Source organism: Catharus ustulatus, chromosome 5 (genome assembly GCF_009819885.2).
Source record: "Catharus ustulatus isolate bCatUst1 chromosome 5, bCatUst1.pri.v2, whole genome shotgun sequence".
Classification (NCBI taxonomy): Eukaryota; Metazoa; Chordata; class Aves; order Passeriformes; family Turdidae; genus Catharus; species Catharus ustulatus.
In genome coordinates, this window is record NC_046225.1 from 52,475,795 (window position 1) to 52,494,584 (window position 18,790).

At 40.9% G+C, this 18,790-nt stretch overlaps 1 protein-coding gene across 3 annotated transcripts in view; it reads left to right on the forward strand.

The window, feature by feature from the left end:
* SMIM14 (small integral membrane protein 14) overlaps positions 1 to 12,649 on the forward strand; it is a 54,606-nt gene extending 41,957 nt beyond the window's left edge. For all 3 annotated transcript variants that reach the window (XM_033060985.2, XM_033060987.1, XM_033060988.2), the window contains exons 4-5: positions 8,759 to 8,907; positions 9,468 to 12,649. In XM_033060985.2, the coding sequence (XP_032916876.1) occupies positions 8,759 to 8,907; positions 9,468 to 9,500 (182 nt within the window). In that variant the 3' untranslated portion in view covers positions 9,501 to 12,649. The remainder of the gene's footprint in view (positions 1 to 8,758; positions 8,908 to 9,467) is intronic.
* Positions 12,650 to 18,790: the final 6,141 nt, after the last annotated feature.

The window sequence follows — 18,790 nt, forward strand, 5'->3', positions numbered from 1 at the left end:
TTTCACGATTACAAGCCACACTGAGTATAAACCACACTTCCGGGGTGTCAGCAACGTTTCGTTTTTCCTCCATAAATAAGCCGCACCAGATTGTAAGCCGCACTTTCGTTCACAGCGAGGATCCGTGTGCAACTTTCACAGAGTTGCCAAATAGTAACAGAATCGCGGAATCGCGGGGTTTACTGGCTTGGCTTGGGGCCGGGCTGGGCCTGCTCGGGGCTGCCAACAGGGCCAGGCAGCCCAGCTCAGCTCTGCCACTCGGAGGGGCTGCTCAGGGCCAGCCACTGCTGCCGCTGCTGCCGAGCTCACTCGTCCCCACTTGACGCCTGCACCACCGCCACCACATTTGCTCGCCCTGGCCGGCGCTGCTGGCCCTGGCTCTGTCGGGCTTCCCCGCGCTGTCGGGCTTCCCTGCCTCTACCGGCTCCTCCAATGCTGCTGACCCGGCCTGCCTCTGCTGGCCCAGCCCGCCTCTCTGCCAGGCTTCCCGGCCTCTCTGCCAGCCCGCCTCTCTGCTGGGCTTCCCAGCCTCTCTGCCGGCCCACCTCTCTGCCGGCCTGCCTCTCTGCTGGCCCAGCCCGCCTCTCTGCTGGCCCAGCCTGCCTCTGCCAGGCCTCCCCTCCTCTACCGGGGCCGGCCGGGCTCCAGCTTGGCTTGGGGCTGCTGCAGGCTCTCTCTCATGAGTTGGCAACTTTCAGAACATTGTCCATATATTGGCCGCTCCAGATTACAAGCTGCACTTCCAGGTTCGGACCAAAATTTTAGCCAAAATGGTGCGGCTTATAATCGTGAAATTACTGTAATTAAAACACAGTCTGACTGTTCTTTAAAATGCAGCAGTTGATTTAGTGTTATAGGAACATATTACGTTAAATCAAATACTACCATAATGAAATCGATATGATGGGGAGGTAATTTCTGATAATCTGTGATGAACATTTGTACATTAGAAGCAGCATTGATGAGATATCAATAACCTAGCATAACCATTAATCAGGCCCCAAGCATTACTGAATCTTATTGTTAGTCTCCAAACAGGATGATTTGGAGAATTAGAGGGGAAAATTTGGAAGGTGTTTTATTTGTTCTCCTCATATTCAGAGCAGCTTAACCAATGAAGTCTAGATACTGAGTATAAACACACACAGACACACACACATGTTCACAGCTGGGGCTGGGTGATGTGCTGTCAGTACTGTGACTCCTCTACTCCACTGTGAGGAAGAGCAGGCTCTGACTCATAAGCCAACATGCACCATGACTGCATCTCTGTTGGTCTGGCGTCTGTGTAGTTAACGAAGCAGACGACTGATGTGTACGCTTCCTTGGACTTTGCTGTGAAATGCATCAAAAAACCTCTCCCAGTCAACAGTACTAGGTCAGTCAAACATTACCAGAATCGGCAGTGAAGCATGGCTGTGTGGAGGTTATGCAGTAATGTAAGCATGCCCTGAGGCGCTGTGAGACACTCCCTGAGACACTTTCTGTGAGCTAGAGGCAATGTTGTCAACTGTTTATAAATAAAAGTAAAGTGGATCTGTTTTCCTATATCACTTTACCAATTGAGTGTGTGAATTCAATCAGCTTGCATCAGGACCTCTGTAATGCTTCAAGGGAGCAGCAAGCACCTGAGCAGTGTTCTTGTACACAAGAGCTGCTGGTGCCTGTATCTTTTACAGGTCTAGGAGTAGTGCGGGCAGGGTTTCCAGCATCCTGGAGAGAGCATGCACCTTCGTTCACCCTCATGTTCCTCTCTTTTCACTCCTCTGTAAAACCTGTCCACTCAGACTTGCACTGGGCTCTGCCAGTGTGAAACAGATTCAGTGCCATGTTGAGCTGAAGGGGGGAAATCTGAACTGTCCCACATAACTCCTGAGGGAAAGATGGTGTGGTGCACATTTGCTGTACAGTGCTGCTGGTTTACTCTTCTTTATGGACTTCGCCAGTTATGCTGTCTGTGACATCCATCCTCCTCTTCCAAGTACACCTGTCCAAGGGCAGACTTTTTAGTCTCCCACAGCTTAGACTTCTATGTAGTTTGTTTAATCACAAGAATGTAGAAGAGGGAAAGAGGCAGATGATGGGAGACAGAATATTTTCTATGTAAGGAGGCAGCACAGACAGGGTGTGGAGCTTTCTGAGCTTTAGTCCACAGTCAAAACCAAGCACTGATAGGTCATTCTCACTCATGCCTTGGGAGTCTTGGGTCATCAGTATTTATAAAGCTTTTAGACTAAAGACTGTATAAATGAGTAAGTTCTGATATGTGTGGGGAACAAAGCTTGTGGGATAGCTTTAATGTTACCAAGCTATAGTACAGTGGGGATTTGAATGGTTTGCAAGAAATAGCTTTCCATTCTGAGATTCTTGCAATAACTGTGTGCAGATGCAAGCAATTTGGCAACAATTGTTCCAAACCAGTGGTTTGTTTCAAAAACCAGAGCAAAAATTACAGAGTAGATCTTTTCCCATGTTATTATATTGCCTTAAATTTAGTTCTAGCAAAGGTATTTTTCTGCTGATGCAGTGACACAGCCTGCATATTTGTCATATTATTTTGTGGTGCTTCTGTGGTGCTGTGCTTGTCCCAGTCTGTAAGACTGTGGGAGTCAAAGGGAAAAATAAACAGACTAAGCCTGGGGAAGCTCCTGGAGATGTTTTTCAGAAACATATTAAAATTATTCTGGGCCAGTCTTCTGTCCATTGCTTCATCCTGTTTTAATGAGCTGTACAGTGATGAGCTTACGTTTGAGGTGGGTCTCCTCTTCCCTAGGTCCCAGAGCTCCATTTCGTGTTACTTGTTGACTTTGATTCTTCATTTCAGAATCTCAATATGAACAAGTTTGTTTCACTCTGACCAATTTGCTCATTCTGAGAATTTGGTCTTTCTTCTGGAAGCACAGCTGGGAATGTTGTCATACACAGATTCTTAAGTTCCAAGGTTGTGGAATAACTGATGAGATGTACGTGATTTTGCTTTGGGAGACGTCAGAGCTGGGGTTCAGCCAGTGTCACAGCAGCATCATGTGTTCTGCTGCTGCTACCAGATGGAAATTTTCAGAAACACCCTCTGTTGATTCTTCCTAAGCATGCTTTGTTTTTTCAACCCTTTATTTCGGTTTTCTATTTGTTTGTTTTGGGTTTTTTTGAGTCATATAAAGGCAGTAGTATCAGGTCTCCCTCATTCCCTTTTTGGTGTTATTATCTATAAATTCTTACTTACAGTTGTTGGCACCATTATGTCATAGTGACTTCCCTGCAGAGCTTCCTGCCAGGGTCAGGACCAGTGCTTTTGGATTTAGGTACAGGAAGATATGAGCACCACTTTAACAAGCATTTGGGCGCTCTGCTTGATGGCTGTTCATCTGCTGATTCTCCGTCGGATTATCTGCTGTGACATTAAAGCATGTGTCAGAGTCTCATTACTGTTCCTTCAATTTCAGTGGGTGCCTTGCAGGAAAGAAAAGGCTGTAAGTTTTGAATAGGCAACACATTTAATATTCTGTTGGGATTGTTAATGCTCAGCACATCAGAAGATCTTAGAGTTTGCCTTGAAATGAGGAATAAGAGCGATAATTCTTTTCTGAATTCTGTCTAATGCAAGTGGAGCATGGAAGTTCTCTGATGAGTGGCGGTTGCAACATCAGCAGTTCATCCAGCCTAGGGAGGATCCCAGCTGGTACTGATCTGCTCTGATGGCTCATGGTCCTTCACAGTCAGCCTTCCGTGTCAGAGGAAATGAGGAGCTACTGCCTGAGTTTTTTCTCTGTGTTCTAGCAATTCCCAGATGTTGACCTCAATTTACCGCATTTATATTTTCAGCACTATTCTCAGTGCTCTGCTAGGTTGTAATGTGGTCAGAGATGACTGTCTCAAATGTTGTCTACTCCCAAATTTTTATGCAATTTAAAATGAATACGTATCTGTGATTCATCTTGATTTGTATTCATCTGGGGCAGTCACAGCTTGAAATGTCTGCCAACTCTTCCCTCCCTTTTCTTGGAATTCCCTTCTCCCTTCCTCTGCTCAAGTCCATTTTGGCTCTCTTTGGGTTCCTTATCCCTGCCTTTGCAAGTGTCAGCTTGCAGGCATTATTTGCTGAAGGTCCCATGGGCTCTGTCCTCCCTGATGATTCACTTCTAAAATACCTCTTCATACAGTTTTATGCCTTTCCTTCACAGAACAAGCAAGGCCTAAGCATCATGAAAAGAACACACAAGTCATGCTTTTGCCTTCCTAAATGCAGATGTTTAACATTTCTACCAGGATCGATCTGTTTGTACTCCAGAAGATATTTCTACCATGAGAGGGCAGACAAAAAGCAGCACATGGAATACACTTGTACAGTTAAAGAAATGAAATTTCTCCTCTTTCTTTAGAGCCTCACTCTCAAGAAAAAAACTGGAGTTTAAGAGGAGAACTAAGTTAATGTAAGGGTATTTTACATGGGCACTTAGTAATTTTAATATTGTATTCTCGAGATTTCAGTTGCACAATCAGGAATTGGTTGACTTTTAAAAACTGCTTTTATCAAACTCACAATTTTAGTAGCGTTGTCTGCCTTCTAGAACCTCAAATCAATTGCAAACATCTGTCACAAAGGTTTGGGTTTTTTTTCTACTTCCCATTTCTTTCTGAGAGGAGGCTGGTTTGTGTGGCCGAGTCTCTGCTTCTCTAGGAAAAAGCAAATGCAAAAACTGTATCTCATACATGGTGCACCAGATAGGATTCACCTAACTCCCATGGCTGTCTCAGACCAGCTGCTCATAAAGCTTTGTCCTGCAGAGAGATAATTCAGCCATGCTGTAAAAAAAAATGTATTTCAGGTAATCACAGGGCCAGAACTGTTCACAGGCATAATTCCAAAGTGTATGGATATATGTGTGCCAAACTCAGAGGACCAGATACTCTGAAAATGAAGACCTTGGGCTGGATTCAGTGTTGCATGGGAAGGCAAGTTAGAGACTGTGTGTCATGTTTCTCAATGACATGGGAATAGGTACTGTTAAATTCTATACTAGATGGTGTCTCTGGAGTGCTGGAGATTAATAACCAGATCCATCCATCAAAATGGGTGGTGGCAGGAATGTTCATCTCAGACCAGGACAATCTTCTATCCATCTGAAAATATTAGAAAAAAACATTCACAGGTGCTCTTAGACGATAACCATTATTCTTCAAGGAATCAAAACATCACGTCTAAATTACTTGAAAAAAATACCAGTTACAGATAAAGACACTGTGACTGCAAACTCTTAAAAACAAGATTTTTTTTCTCTTCTGCCCATCACTATGAATTTCATCCTGTTTAGTTTCACTTTCTTCATTCAATTGTTCTTTATCCATAAGGTGGTTTTATCTGATTATTTTGTGATCTCAGGGATGGAGGTCTTTGTAGCAAGATTGTTGTCTTCTACATGTAGCTGCTTTCAGTAGCTGAAATAGCTTCCTGTCTGTTGTCTTGATTTGTGATGCAAAGCTTGGAAAGCTTTGGGCTGGATTCAACCCCAGCTGTGTGAAATTCTGCTTATCCTCTTCCCTGTAAGAGAATAAAGTAACAGATGCTGAAATATCTCATATCCTTGTACATTGTCATTAGTGGGTTTAACAGTTCTTGGAAAGTGTTAACATTGTTGTGTCTGTTTTAGTGTCTGACATGGTTGGAGTAGGTTGTGAAGGGCCAGTTAGTTCAGGACATGTTTCAGCACGTTTGGTTCCATCTGAACTGTATTACAACACAGGCTGGAAAGAACTGTGTCTTGCAATGAAGGCCCGTGGTTTCCCTCTGTGATCCCTACTGCTCCCTTCCCTGACCTGTAGCATGACCTGATCTGGCATCATTTGCTTACCCCAACTTTTGTTTGACCACCACAGACCCTAAGTGCACAAATGTTCAGCAAAAATTCCAGAAGGCAGTCAGACTAGTCTGTCTCTCTGCATTGTAAGGGGAATCCTGACTAACAAGTCTCAATTTTCAGTCTTCTACCAGAAATATTTGCCAAAGCAGGTGTCTAAGGCCTTCTTGCTTGTTGCTGAAGGTAATCTCAGAGTGGTGGCTATTAATGTTGTCTGGAAACCCAATATACAGCCGTTGTTCTTTTCATGCCAAATTATATCCTAGTCTCCTGGATTGCCTATATAAAGATTTTCCAAGACCTAAAATATTGATATATGCTGCTGATAATAATAATATTTTGGTCAACAAAACTGAAGGTCTAAACTCTTCACAATTCCATGTGCTTTCAAAATCAATGTGTAGGAGTTTGGGGAATTAAAGGCTGTAGCATTCTTATTTATTTTCTGTGCACTATGCCATCTCTTCATATTCAAAGCCCTTTATTCACTCAGATTTTCAAAAGAATTCTCACCTGTAGTTGCATATAATTCTAATCATAAAATTAATCTACACTAGCAACTTCTCGAGTTTTGAAATATTTTGGACATTTAAAAGGCAAAAGCAGTTTAATTTGCTCATACATGTTAATGGTGGTGTTTGTGCTGTGAGAAGCATGAACTTCTATAATACATGGGTTTTTTTCTTCTTTGACATTTTTGAGTGCATGTGGTGTCAGTGAAGGACATCAGTCCAACATCCCCAAGTCATAAAACCTTTTTCCCAGAGCAGCAGTGTGGAGAATGGCATAGCTGTAAGCTTCCCTGCAGGGCCCCTCTGCTGTGTTATGACAAACCCTTTCCATGGAAGAGCCTTTGTTAGCAATGCCATCCAGAATGATGGTGATGAGGGTGGTTCTTTGGTGTCAGCATTAATCTTCAAGGAAATTATTCCAGCAGGGTATAGGTTATAAAGTAAATATTAAATAAGAACAATCCAACCAATACTCAATCCAGACTTGACTCCATAATCAGGTCATCCACATAAGACAACTTGAAAATATAACAGGTACAAGTATCTCTGTGGAGTTTTCTTGGTGTTAAAATTTTCATCTTGAGTAATAAAATAGCATAGCTCTTATCTTTCTGAAGGTTCATTATAGCTTTGAATTACAGTAATTTCACGATTACAAGCCGCACCGATTATAAGCCGCACTTCCGGGGTGTCGGCAAGGTTTCGTTTTTCCTCCATAAATAAGCCGCACCGGATTGTAAGCCGCACTTTCATTCGCAGCAAGGAGCTGTGTGCAACTTTCACAGAGTTGCCAAATAGTAACAGAATTGTGGGATCACGGGGTTTACTGGTTTGGCCCTGCTCGGGGCAGCTCCCAGGGAATGGCCCCGGCCCCACTCGCCGCTGAGGCCGGGAGGCAGGGGAGCAACGTGCCTGGCCGGTGCTGCTGGGAGGAGGGAGAGGGGCGTCCCTGGCTGCTGCCGCCGGGAAGAGGGAGAGGGGCGTCCCTGGCCGGTGCGGCTGGGAAGAGGGACTTGCCCGGCCATTGCTGCCAGAAGGAGGGAGAGGGGCGTGCCTGGCCGCTGCCGCTGGGAGGACGGAGAGGGACTTGGCCGGCTGGTGCCGCCGGGAGGAGGGAGAGGGACGTGCCTGGCCGGTGCTGCCGCTGTGCCCCCCAGGGCTGGGCAGCGCTGCCGCTGCGCTGCCACTGCCCCGCTGCCACCCGGGACCGGGTGGGCTCCTCCTTGGCTTGGGGCTGCTGCTGGCTCGGACTTCCTGGTTGGGAAATTTCCAGAATTTGTTCATATATAAGCCGCTCCTGAATGTAAGCCGCACTTCCGGTTTGGGAGCAAAATTTTAGTCAAAATGGTGCGGCTTACAATTGTGAAATTACTGTAATTTCTCTGTATCAATTGATTATCTAGATCATTAATGAAGATGTTAGGCCTTTAGATACTATGATAAATGGATTCATGTAAGTACCGTAGGTAATTATCTATACATGAGTTTGAACTTCAGCTGACAAGATTAGTTACTGTTTGATTCTTAAAGTGATGCTTCCGAGGAGAAAGGTTGTTTTAAAATGTACAGCTATTTGCAAGAGTTTCATGATCCAAACAGATCAACCAGCCATTCCCAGCCTGAAGGTATTTTCTTAAATTTATTTTCATGTGTTGATGTTTCAGGTATTCTGTATGGAAATTTGGTGTAAAATTTTTGTATTGTGTTCCTGGGCTTCACATTGGAATGTACCTCTGCAGCATTTTTTCGCATCCTGCTAAATACATTGCTAGCAGAAATACCACATGACCTGGATGATCAATCATGGAAATCTGGCATATTGACACTGAAACATCTTCAAACAAACTCTCAAGAAATAACTTAGAGTCAAGAACTTGATTACCATTACTTTGCTCCCTTCTTGCTAGACTTAGCATGTTCTCTATGTAGGGCCTAACAATGGACCCTAAGTTTTCATCAATTTAGTTTTGTTGTTTTATTTGCTTGAGGCAAAAAAATGAAGACCAACATAGATATGGGGGGGTTTTCCTATGTAAATATATTTTGCATCAAGTTTGATTTCTTAAAAAATTGAGTTTGATTTCTTAAATGTGAAGAGTGTGTTTATCATCTCCAGTTCACCAGGAGTTAATATGAACTAAGAAATATTCATGATAATTTTGAGAATGCCAGTGAAATATTATGAAATAGATAATTCTCTTTTCAAATAGATAAGAAATGTAATTTTAAAAAACCCAATATTACTGTCTCAAAGCCAAAATGAGGGACTAATCAGAACACTTAATTGAAAAATATTTCAGGAATTTTTTTCTGAGATTGCATTTTTGTTTTTAATTGGGGAAAAGAACTCTGCTGTTACTCTGTTATAACTTGAGTTTTCCTCATCTGTAGTGCCAGGACCAAACTCCTCCAGTGACAATGGCATCAGCTTTGCCATGATAATGATGGCCTGGGTGGTGATTGCACTTGTCTTGTTCTTACTGAGACCTGGTAATCTAAGAGGATCAAACACAGCTGGAAAGCCAACCAGCCACCACAACGTAAGTGCATCTTCAAGTGCCCTGGCAGGGAGATTCTGTAAAAGCTTACATCTATTTTGGTTTAATACATGCTGTCTCAAAGTATTTTTTTCCCATTTTTTCCCCTGTATTTTCTTGGAACTCCATCAAAAATTAAAATTAGTTAAACCAAAGTGAAAGGAATCATGAAGGCTAGATGTGAGGCCTGCTGTGGAATGGAGCAGGGCAGTGTCCTCTGGACACTGTCTGTCCCTGGTTGAAACTGCCTCTTGCCTTAGGTGAAAGGGGGCAAGCACAGCTTTAAGAGAAGTCAGTAACCAAAATTACAGCATGATACTTTGAGAAGGATGATCTTTGTCTTAGATGTGAGATCATGAAAAAATCTCAATTAATACAAGAAAAAGTATAGTTTTTTGATGCTCGTTTATTTTAAGGGATATTGAAAAAACATGAAAGAAAACACAATGTAACACTTCTAACACTTCTGTTAACACTTCTTTTGCTAAATCCTCCTGTGTGAAGCACTGTTTCTAATTCTGTACCTGCTTTTTTAAAATTCTTTCCTCCTTTCTTCTCCCAAGGGACAAGAACCACCAGCCCCACCAGTGGACTAGAGCATTCAGAATTGGAAAAGTTCAGCAGCTAAAACCTTGCACGACCAAATGAACGAAGTGACCAGATTACTCCTAAATCCCACTCAATACAGTTTTCTTTTCTCATTTATATAGAGCAGAGTTATCATTTACCAGTAATCTTTATGAACTGCTTTTAGCAACTTCAATTTTAAGTTAATTTTTGCTTTGTATGATACTGCAATTCCTGTAAGATTGTAATTTGAGTAATGGTAAGGCATTGCAGGGGTTTTTTGGTTGTTACTGTTACTGTGGACATTCCACTCAGTCTCTTTCTGTTACAGTGATCCTAATTTCTTTGCCGTGATTTCTAATATGCATTGAAATAAAATTAAAATCCCAGTCCATCTAGAAGAATGGAAGGTTCCTGACCTTTCATCAGATTAATTCAAATTTCTTCTTCACTATGCTTTTGAGAGTTATATTATGGTTGGGAGTACTTAGTTGAAAAATAGAAATTGTTTTATATTTGCCCTGGTTTCAGAGCAGCTTTTATTCTGGTCTTTGGACCACTAACACAGTTTTCAGGGTTGCTGGCAAAAGCATGGATTGTCCACTAGAATTATACTCTGTGTGTGTGTGTGTGTGCACACGTAAGTGAATGTGACAATTGCCACTGAAAAAGCTTTGATCTATATATTGGAACTTTACACAAAAGATTATCCCACCAAAAAAGTTAATTTAACTGTTTTCATTAATAAATTGTATGTCTTACTCAATACGTTGTCAAAAAAATACTCTTAACCCTAAACCCAGGTGTGTTTACTTATAGACTTTATCAAATGAGAAATTTAGTAAGAAAAACTTGGTAGAATTTTCTGTCCTGGCATAGTCTTTTCGTAATTGGTACCTTAATAAGCTTTTAGCCATGATGTAATGCATATTGGACAGGATGAAATCATACCAAGAAGTTTCCACGATTACCAACTTTTTGGTATACAACATGTACTGGATTATTCAGGTTTTTTCACCTCTATGTTAACAGCAATTCTTAGCATTTCATCCTTATCTACTAGTTGTAATTGTGGAATAACAAACTTGCAGGTGACTACATATGGCATGTCTCTTCCCTCTAATATTTGTGTGTATGTGTGATATGTTTAAGTGTGTGTGTGGCTGTGCACGCACCTGTGCACCTCTCCCATTATAACAAATGGGAATTACTTTTTTATGTACATTAATTTAAGAACATTTTAAAGATGTACAGAAAAACAACACTGTATATTTTTCTTGTTCAATTTGAAAGATTGATCAGAATAATGTAAAGAACATTTACAAGAATTTTTATGTTACCTACATGATACTTATTTCCTTAAAGGTCAGTAGAACAGACATATTGGAATTCTAAGTCTTACTCTACAAACCTTTATTTCATGAGGAATTTAGTTATGGAGCTGTAGAAGCTAACTCTTAAAGTTCAAAAAGGTTTGTATTAATGGGCTCTAACAAAAACATCAGATCCCATGGTTGACAGATGCAGGGTTTTGCTCTTCAGGGTAAATGGTGAGCCAGCTAAGCCTCTTTGTAAAGGTGCAGTGTAGACCTGAAAAGGGCTTCTGTAATTTGATGTAATTGACCTTTGAATTTCTATGGAATAGTGTGCTCCCAAGCATAGGAGCATGTTAAAAAATAAAAGAAAAAAAAAAAAAAGATTGGGCCAGGTGCTCTCAGTGACATCAGTGCATGTAAAGCAATGAAACTGCAGAAGAGAAGCTGAGAGAATTTGTCCCATTATGTGTAATAATGTACAGGCCACAAACACTGTGTAAAGATGTCCTGGGACAAGCACTCTGCCAGTGCTTTCTTTTTGCCTTCCATGTACATTTATGTTTGGGATACTGTTCAGAACAAGTAATACAGCATCATTTTGTTGAACACACAAGGAAACATATATAATCTCCCATACTGACCTTTTTTCTCCAAGGATTTTTGGCCAGAATTATTCACTATTGGAGGCATAAAACAAGCTTCCAGTTGATTAAAAAGCCAACTGAAAAAGGCTTCTATTCAGACAGAGCACTACTCCTCATCCTATTGGGAGCTGGCAAGATGTACAGGAGATATTCCTCACTCATGAGGATCAGTCTCCCTTAAATGTCTGTTTATGTATTTATAAAACTTACCATGTGCACCCAGCTCTAACAGTCTTGGCAAATGAACTTTTTGTTCAGAGGAATGTTGTAGTTTACTTTTAAATGAAATGTCTTTGATTGAAATTCCTCTAATTGTCCCAGTGATTTTATACATGTATGCTTTCCTCATGTAAATTGCTATTTTAAATTTTCTATGTAAAAGAAAAAAAAAAACATTGGAAATATTTTATTGTAAAATGTTTTACTAAAGAGCCAGGCCGTGTTTTACTAAAGAGCCAGGCCACTATCCCACATCAAAATCTATGCCTTTTAAATTCAGATACTCTCTCCAAGATATAAACTTCAGATCAGCACTCTTAATTAAAATAAAAGTAAGTAACCATAGGACTGTATTTTGCCACTCTTATTTGTGTTAAATAGTGCCTTACTCATCAAGTAGTTGCACTGAAGTTTGTGGAACTACTCTGAGATAATGTACTAGTAGCAGCTTTAGTAAGGGTGGCAGAAATCTGGCCTTTAGTGATGTAATTTGTGATTAAATAATTGTATCATGGTTACAGATATGGTAAATGGTAAATTTTGGGAAGTGTAGAAGAGATTAGTGGTGTGCAAAGCTCCAGGATATGATCAGTATTGTAATGATGGTTTTAAGCTTGGTTAGTAAGAGATGCAAGTTGTAGCAACTTGGGAAATACAGAGGGAAATTTACAATTATACCTTAACTTTGTTAAAACAATAGTATTTTTAGAGTCTGCTTAACACAATTACTATACTCTGAAATAAGAAATCATATGTATTCATGCACTGTCTGCAGATCACTTAGCCTTGTAATATTCATGATTGAAAAAGGAAGAGTGATGAAGTCGTGTACTTAATGTATATCGGTGGTTTAAAATATCTGAATTATGCCAAACAAAAAATCATCTGTGCCATTTGCAGTTTCCTAGTAATCTTTTACTGAGTACTTGGATTGGGATAAAGGGCTTGTACTATGCACTTTTTATTGACTTAACAAAATAAATAGCAATCATTAGTAAACTTTTGTCTTTGTCTTTTAGTTTTTATATAAGATACAGGACTGCACCAACCTATCGATTTCTAAGGTAATTTGAAATAATCTAAAAATAAGAATGAGTAAAACTAGTGTGTCACCTGTGTAACTTTTAAAACGTAAATTCTAACTTTTCTAATGGACACTTGTCTACTGTATGTATCTTAAGCAAGTCAGAACAAATAAAAAGCAGTTTCCAAGGTTTAAGATACATTGATGACCAGTATGGATACAGCTGCCTAGGAAGTTAGGAATAGGAAGTTAGAAATAATACAGGAAGAAAAGTAATGACAAATATGCTGAATGTGTTACTTTATTTTATATCAAATCCTACTACTTTGGGACTTGCAATCTATTTTCTGCTTCTAGATCTTGGCAGTGTTGGACCCAGAGTTGCTCTGAGGAAGGAACGTGCTGCAATGGCTCTATGACAGTGTGTAGGAATAGCAGAGACATGCTGATTCCTTACTGTTCCCATGAAGTGCAGCACTCTTCTCTGGAAGCAGAGCACAAAATTCTGCCTCAACAGCAACTCAGATCCCTCATTAGGGATTCCTGTGTTAATCTGAGGAAGAAAAGGAGAACCAGGGGAGCATTAGAGTTTAAAATAATACACAGCTATCCAGAGATAGTGGCAATAAACATCAGGGAATCAGAAACAAAATCAGAATAATATAATAATAACAACAAGTAAGAAATGTTTTAGGCATTTGAGTCGATCTAGAAAGTACAGGATCTTACTGAAATATCATTAATTTCTGCTCATCAAAATTTACCCTTTTATCAGACATGAGCTTTTAAATAACCCTAAAACTAAAGCTGAACTTCTAAGTACACTTGTTAAAATGTTTGCTAAGGATGCAGATGCCTATTGAGAAAAGTGATGCAGAAAGGAAATTGCCACAAATCTAAATTCACATTGTTGAATGGATCTGTACAAGGCCTAGATAATTTGAAATTACTCTGCCCTTACTGTATCTAGAATGTTTGGGAAAAATATATACCAAATCATTGTAGCAAAACATTCCATTAAGTGGATTCCTTGCAAAAATGGACTACTTATATCCTTTTCTCCTTATTGGTTCAGTACCAGCCAATGTCGTACAGTGTCATTCACTGCAATGATCTGGACCTTGGGGTGGGGGAAGAAACAGAATATTCCATGCTGAACCACATCTTCACTTGTGGAACAACACAACTCTTACCAACTTCCAGGCAACATCAGCTGAATATTTTTCTTTTCATATAAGAAAAGTAACTGAACACTTGTATCAAAATTGCCAATTCCCATAGCAGACACTTCGTAGTTGAATATAATAGCTAGAAGAATCTGGCTTCCACACTACCTTTTTAACATCTGCAGGTCAGAGCACTGGCCAGAGGGGGTGTCTGAAACAAATGTGCTTCATTATTTGGCAATATATACTAATTCACCATATATATACAGGTTTTTAAAGGTCTCACTCTTTTTGCTTTTATGGAAAGTGTTACTGTAAAATACTTACTGAAAATAAAGCAGCAATTTGTAATCAAAGATCACACGTAGCAAGGTTTAAGAAAAAAGTCCTTCACATTTATAGGTTTTGTTGTTACATCTTCCAAGCTATAAAAGATACAATAGAGGAATAATTTTTGTGACTATGTAGTTTCCAGACTTATAATTGGTTTAAAATTAATTTCTTCTGCTGCAAAAACTATCCTTAAAATGTAGAAGATCCTAGAGATGAGAAAATATGTTTCCTTTAGCAGACCAGTGAAAAACCCCACCACCGTACACCATTCTGAAGGTCACAGCCATTGGTTCGGTACAAAAAGCAAATCTTAAAAAAGGTGTTTGGTTTAGGGCAGAACTTGAAATTATAAATTATGAGATTAAAATTATTAGCAAGAAAACAACCCAAAGAAGCCTCCACAGGACTGGCACTACACCAAACACTGCAGGTAATGCATCAAAATCTGCTTTCTTGTGATGATGAGTAAAAATTTTGCTTCTTCAACTCCTTTTGTGATTTCATGCAGTCTTGTTTGAAATAGAAAATCCAAATAATCATTCCCCCCTTCACCAAATATTTGCTTGTAATTTAAGTCAGAAATACATCTTCTCTTTGATATCCCCTCCTGCTGTATGCTTGTGTTGGCCTTCAGTATGTAAGGGGAAGAGATTAAGCCAAATTAGCTTTTAGCTCTACTGTGTGGGTAGATCAACTCTTCACCTTATTTTATGCAAACAACTGCTATGGCAATGGGACAGCTCAGCTGAGTAAAACCCTTTAAAGAAGGGATGCTACAAGACGATTTCTCTCCAAAGGGGCAGTGATGAAAAGCAGTGCCTTATCTGGCTGCTCTTACTTCCAATGCATTAGTTTTATCATTTAATATTTCCTTACTGTTTTGTTGAGATGGCTGTTAGCCTGAAATGGCTCTCCTGGTGGCAGCTGCAGTGTACCCTGTGTTCAGAAAAGCAAGGCTGCTGCCCACAGTGCTGCTTCTGGAAGAACAGCTTTGATGTCTAGTATGAGCTGTATGGTTTCCAGAAAAACATCAGAAGAGAATGGGAAAAAAGAGGCACTTACAAAACAACAGATAGGTCACCAAATGTAATCATGCCTGGAAGGAAGTGTGAATAATTTCTGTGTATATTGACAGCTTTAAATAATATAATTAGAGGAAGGTCATGTACCGGGAAACAAAATGTTGTGCAGTAACTTACAGAATGGGGTTTGACAGGATATTTTCATCAGAGTTCTCAGGGTGCTTTTCCTCCAACTTTCAAAAGTTTTAATCTTGCGTGGCTTTGGGGTTTTATTTACGTAGTACTATTGATGAAGTTATTGTCCAGATGTTCCATGCCCTATGCAAACAGGCATGTTGAACCTGACCAGAAATTCACTGCACTTTGCAACAAATTTTACCAATAATTGCAGCTTGAGAGGCTGGTTGTCACCAGCAAAGAAAATACTGTATTAGATGTTTGGGCAAACTGTCAGATTGTTCAGCAGTGTCAAAGTTCTGGTGAACCAGAGAGGTGGAGATGAAGAGAGCGTGTAAGTAGGGATGTGCCAGGCAGAAAATGTCTCTTGTAGCAAGACAGTGCTCTGAGCACATGCAGAGCTCAGGCTCTTGTCTGCTTGTGTTCAAAATGGTGCATGGCTGCTTTATGCAGCTGTTGGAGCCTTTTCAACACGCATGCCCAGTCCCACAGTCCTGAATAATCTCTTTAGCTGCATCTGCTTCCTTCCTCTTAACATTGTAAAATACAAAGCATAGATTCAAATACTGATCCAACTGGTCTTCTGGGCTCTTTTGTGCCTCAGCCTGGGACTGTTGCCGAGTACCTCAGATTTCCTGGTTACAGGTGGAGTTACCTCCCAATTGTGCTTTGTCAAAAATCAAAGAAAGGCTTGACACAATGGTGGTTGTTGAATCTCTGTCAAATGTTAGTGTCAGAAATTGATCACGCAAAATCTGTTGCCTTTAGTTAATGATCAGCTATATCTTATAGGTGATCACATTAAACACCAAGTAGACAGGGTTCAAAACTTCTTTAATATCCAGGGCTCTTTTCTGGCTTTCCTCTCACCTCCAACATCAGGATGCCAGCCAGGAGATTATGCAATCATGCACTCACTTGCTCTTTGTCTTCCCTCTCCTTCCCCTCATCCCCCAAATCCTTCATAAATCATGACTTCTTCCTTGCATAATGGAACAGCTTGTACAGGGGAGCTGAAAAGTGGCCCCTCCACCCACCTTTGGCATTCAGATCAGTCTTTGCTCGTGGTTTCTGGAAAGGCAGAGGTGTGCCCTCAAACCCACTCCCAATACACTGGAAGGGGGATTCACCTGACCTAGTCCATTGCCAATGCTAAAGAAAAACATACACCTGAAATCCCACTCCTACTGTCATTTAGTTAACTTATCCTGCACTGCAAAAGTATTCACAGTCTATACTGAGCCTTCAAAAAAACACAGCAGAATTCATAATTTTTCTTTTTTTAAGTGGCCTATAGTGGATCAGCCTCATCTGCTTTGCAGCAGCCTTGCAAAAGCTTTCTTGCCTCTGCATGCTTTTGCAAAAAAAATTCTACATCCTAGTAAATGATGGGTCTGCTTGAATGGAAAAACCAAGAAGATCCCATCCAATAATTCAGTATTTTTTCTGTAAGAGGGGAGACCTAAATTTCACACCATTTTCATTGCAATGCCTTTGAGCCCTGCAGTTTTTAATCTGCCCGCAATGCCCTCAGCACCAGAGTGCAGGCTATGGGGAAACAAATGCCATCCTTTCACACAACCATTTAGGCTAGAAAAGACCTCCAAGATCATGCAGTCCAAGCTTTCAGGTTAAGCTGTGCTGTTTGCAAGACAGAATGCAAGATCAGCATCCCAGGCAGGGGTGGGACTGTCTATCAGTGAAGGTCCTTTGCTACGAGAAAAGGGCCTAGGGTCTATTGCCTGTTTCAAGGGCTCTTCAAACATTTTAAACAGCTCTCAAATAACAGACAACTCAGACCTTCCTCCTCTCAGCAAAGGGTCAGATTACCAGATACAAAAAATATCCCTTTTGAAGCTCCTTGGCAAGTAGCATAGATGCAGCTAGAGAGATCCACGTTTCTTTATAATCCTTAGAACACAGCACTCCTGAGGTAAGTATGCCTGAACCACCCCCAGCCGAGGAAGCTCTTACCCTCTTCTTAACAAACTCAGTAACTGGGAGGTATTAGCTGACTCTAATGAACTGCTAACTACTCACACATACAGCAGCAGGCAGAGGGAAGCCCTTCTCACAAACACCTGGCCTTGCACACCACCACTGTACCCTTCCTGTTCCTAGAAAATCCACTCCTTGTGTGCCAGGCACACTGAGCACACTTAACCAATGTCCTCACGGGACCACTTAAAGGACCTGAAGCAGTTTTGGCTGATACAGAGGGACCAGATAACATTCTTGCAGTACAAATGTATGCATTCATGGCTATTCTGAGACCTAAGGAGATAGATGGGGGTTTGAAGAAGATGTATAGGTAGACTGACTTCTGAGTCACTCACCGAGCTTCCGGTTGCTTTGCTTAGGTTTCCCTAGGGGGAAAAAAAAAAAAACCAACCTAGATGTGTTTAAAACAGACGTCTGTGCCAGTAAGCAATGAGAAAAGGTATGACTTGTTTTTACTTCAGAATAAACACAGTGAACCCTGCGCCTTTGCCAGGCTAACCACGCTGAATCTGCCAGGATCCTGCACTGACTGCAAACCTCAGTAAGCTCTTTCAGTAGAAACACACGTATTTTACAGGCATTTCTAAAGGACCTGTGATTACAGTATGTACTCAAATAGGTAGAAATTCTTCTAGGGAAAGACCAGATTATAAAATACAAAACAGAAATAATGATTCAAATTTTTTAAATGTATTTCAAGAACTATGGATGAAAACACCGTGTAAGGACAAGGCAATTCTTTAGTCACTTTGATAAGAACGTGCATGTATTATCCACCTAGTCTGTCAACATTTAACATGGAAATTGTAATCTGTTTGAAGATTCTAAATCACTGCAATAATGCAGATGAAGCAAAATCTCACACTGAGCTTCTAGCAGAGGCAGTATAGGTGAACTCAAATGCACTGGAGAAGAAAAGACAGCAGATTTCTCACAACCTTCAACCTTTCTGCTCCCAGTCAGATGTGGTACTAATACCGTACCATGTTTACATAAAGGGCAAGAGCAGTATCTGAGAACTTTATTACTGCTAGGCAAAAGGCCCCTGGGCAGTGCCCAGGTCACATGGGCAAGAGTGCAATCTCGTTTTATCTCCTTCTTCTGGGCAATGTTCACCACCTCGACTTTAAACGCTGAACTTTACTACTGTAACCTATCCACGTTTCCCTTCCCTTCTCTTTGTTAAGACGGTGCTGCGGTACAACAGAGAGAATAAACACCGCCTTCTTTAGTTCACAGTAACCATAGCTGAAGGACAAACAATTATACAACCACCTCAATTAAGTTCTCTCACAAACTACCCTGAGGCAGAACACAGGAGCAGTTTGGCGGCCCAGGTCCGGAGCTCCCAGCCGCGCCTGGGGGCCCTGCGGCCCCTCACGCGCCGCGCCCTGGCGGGGCCGCGCCCTGGCGGGGC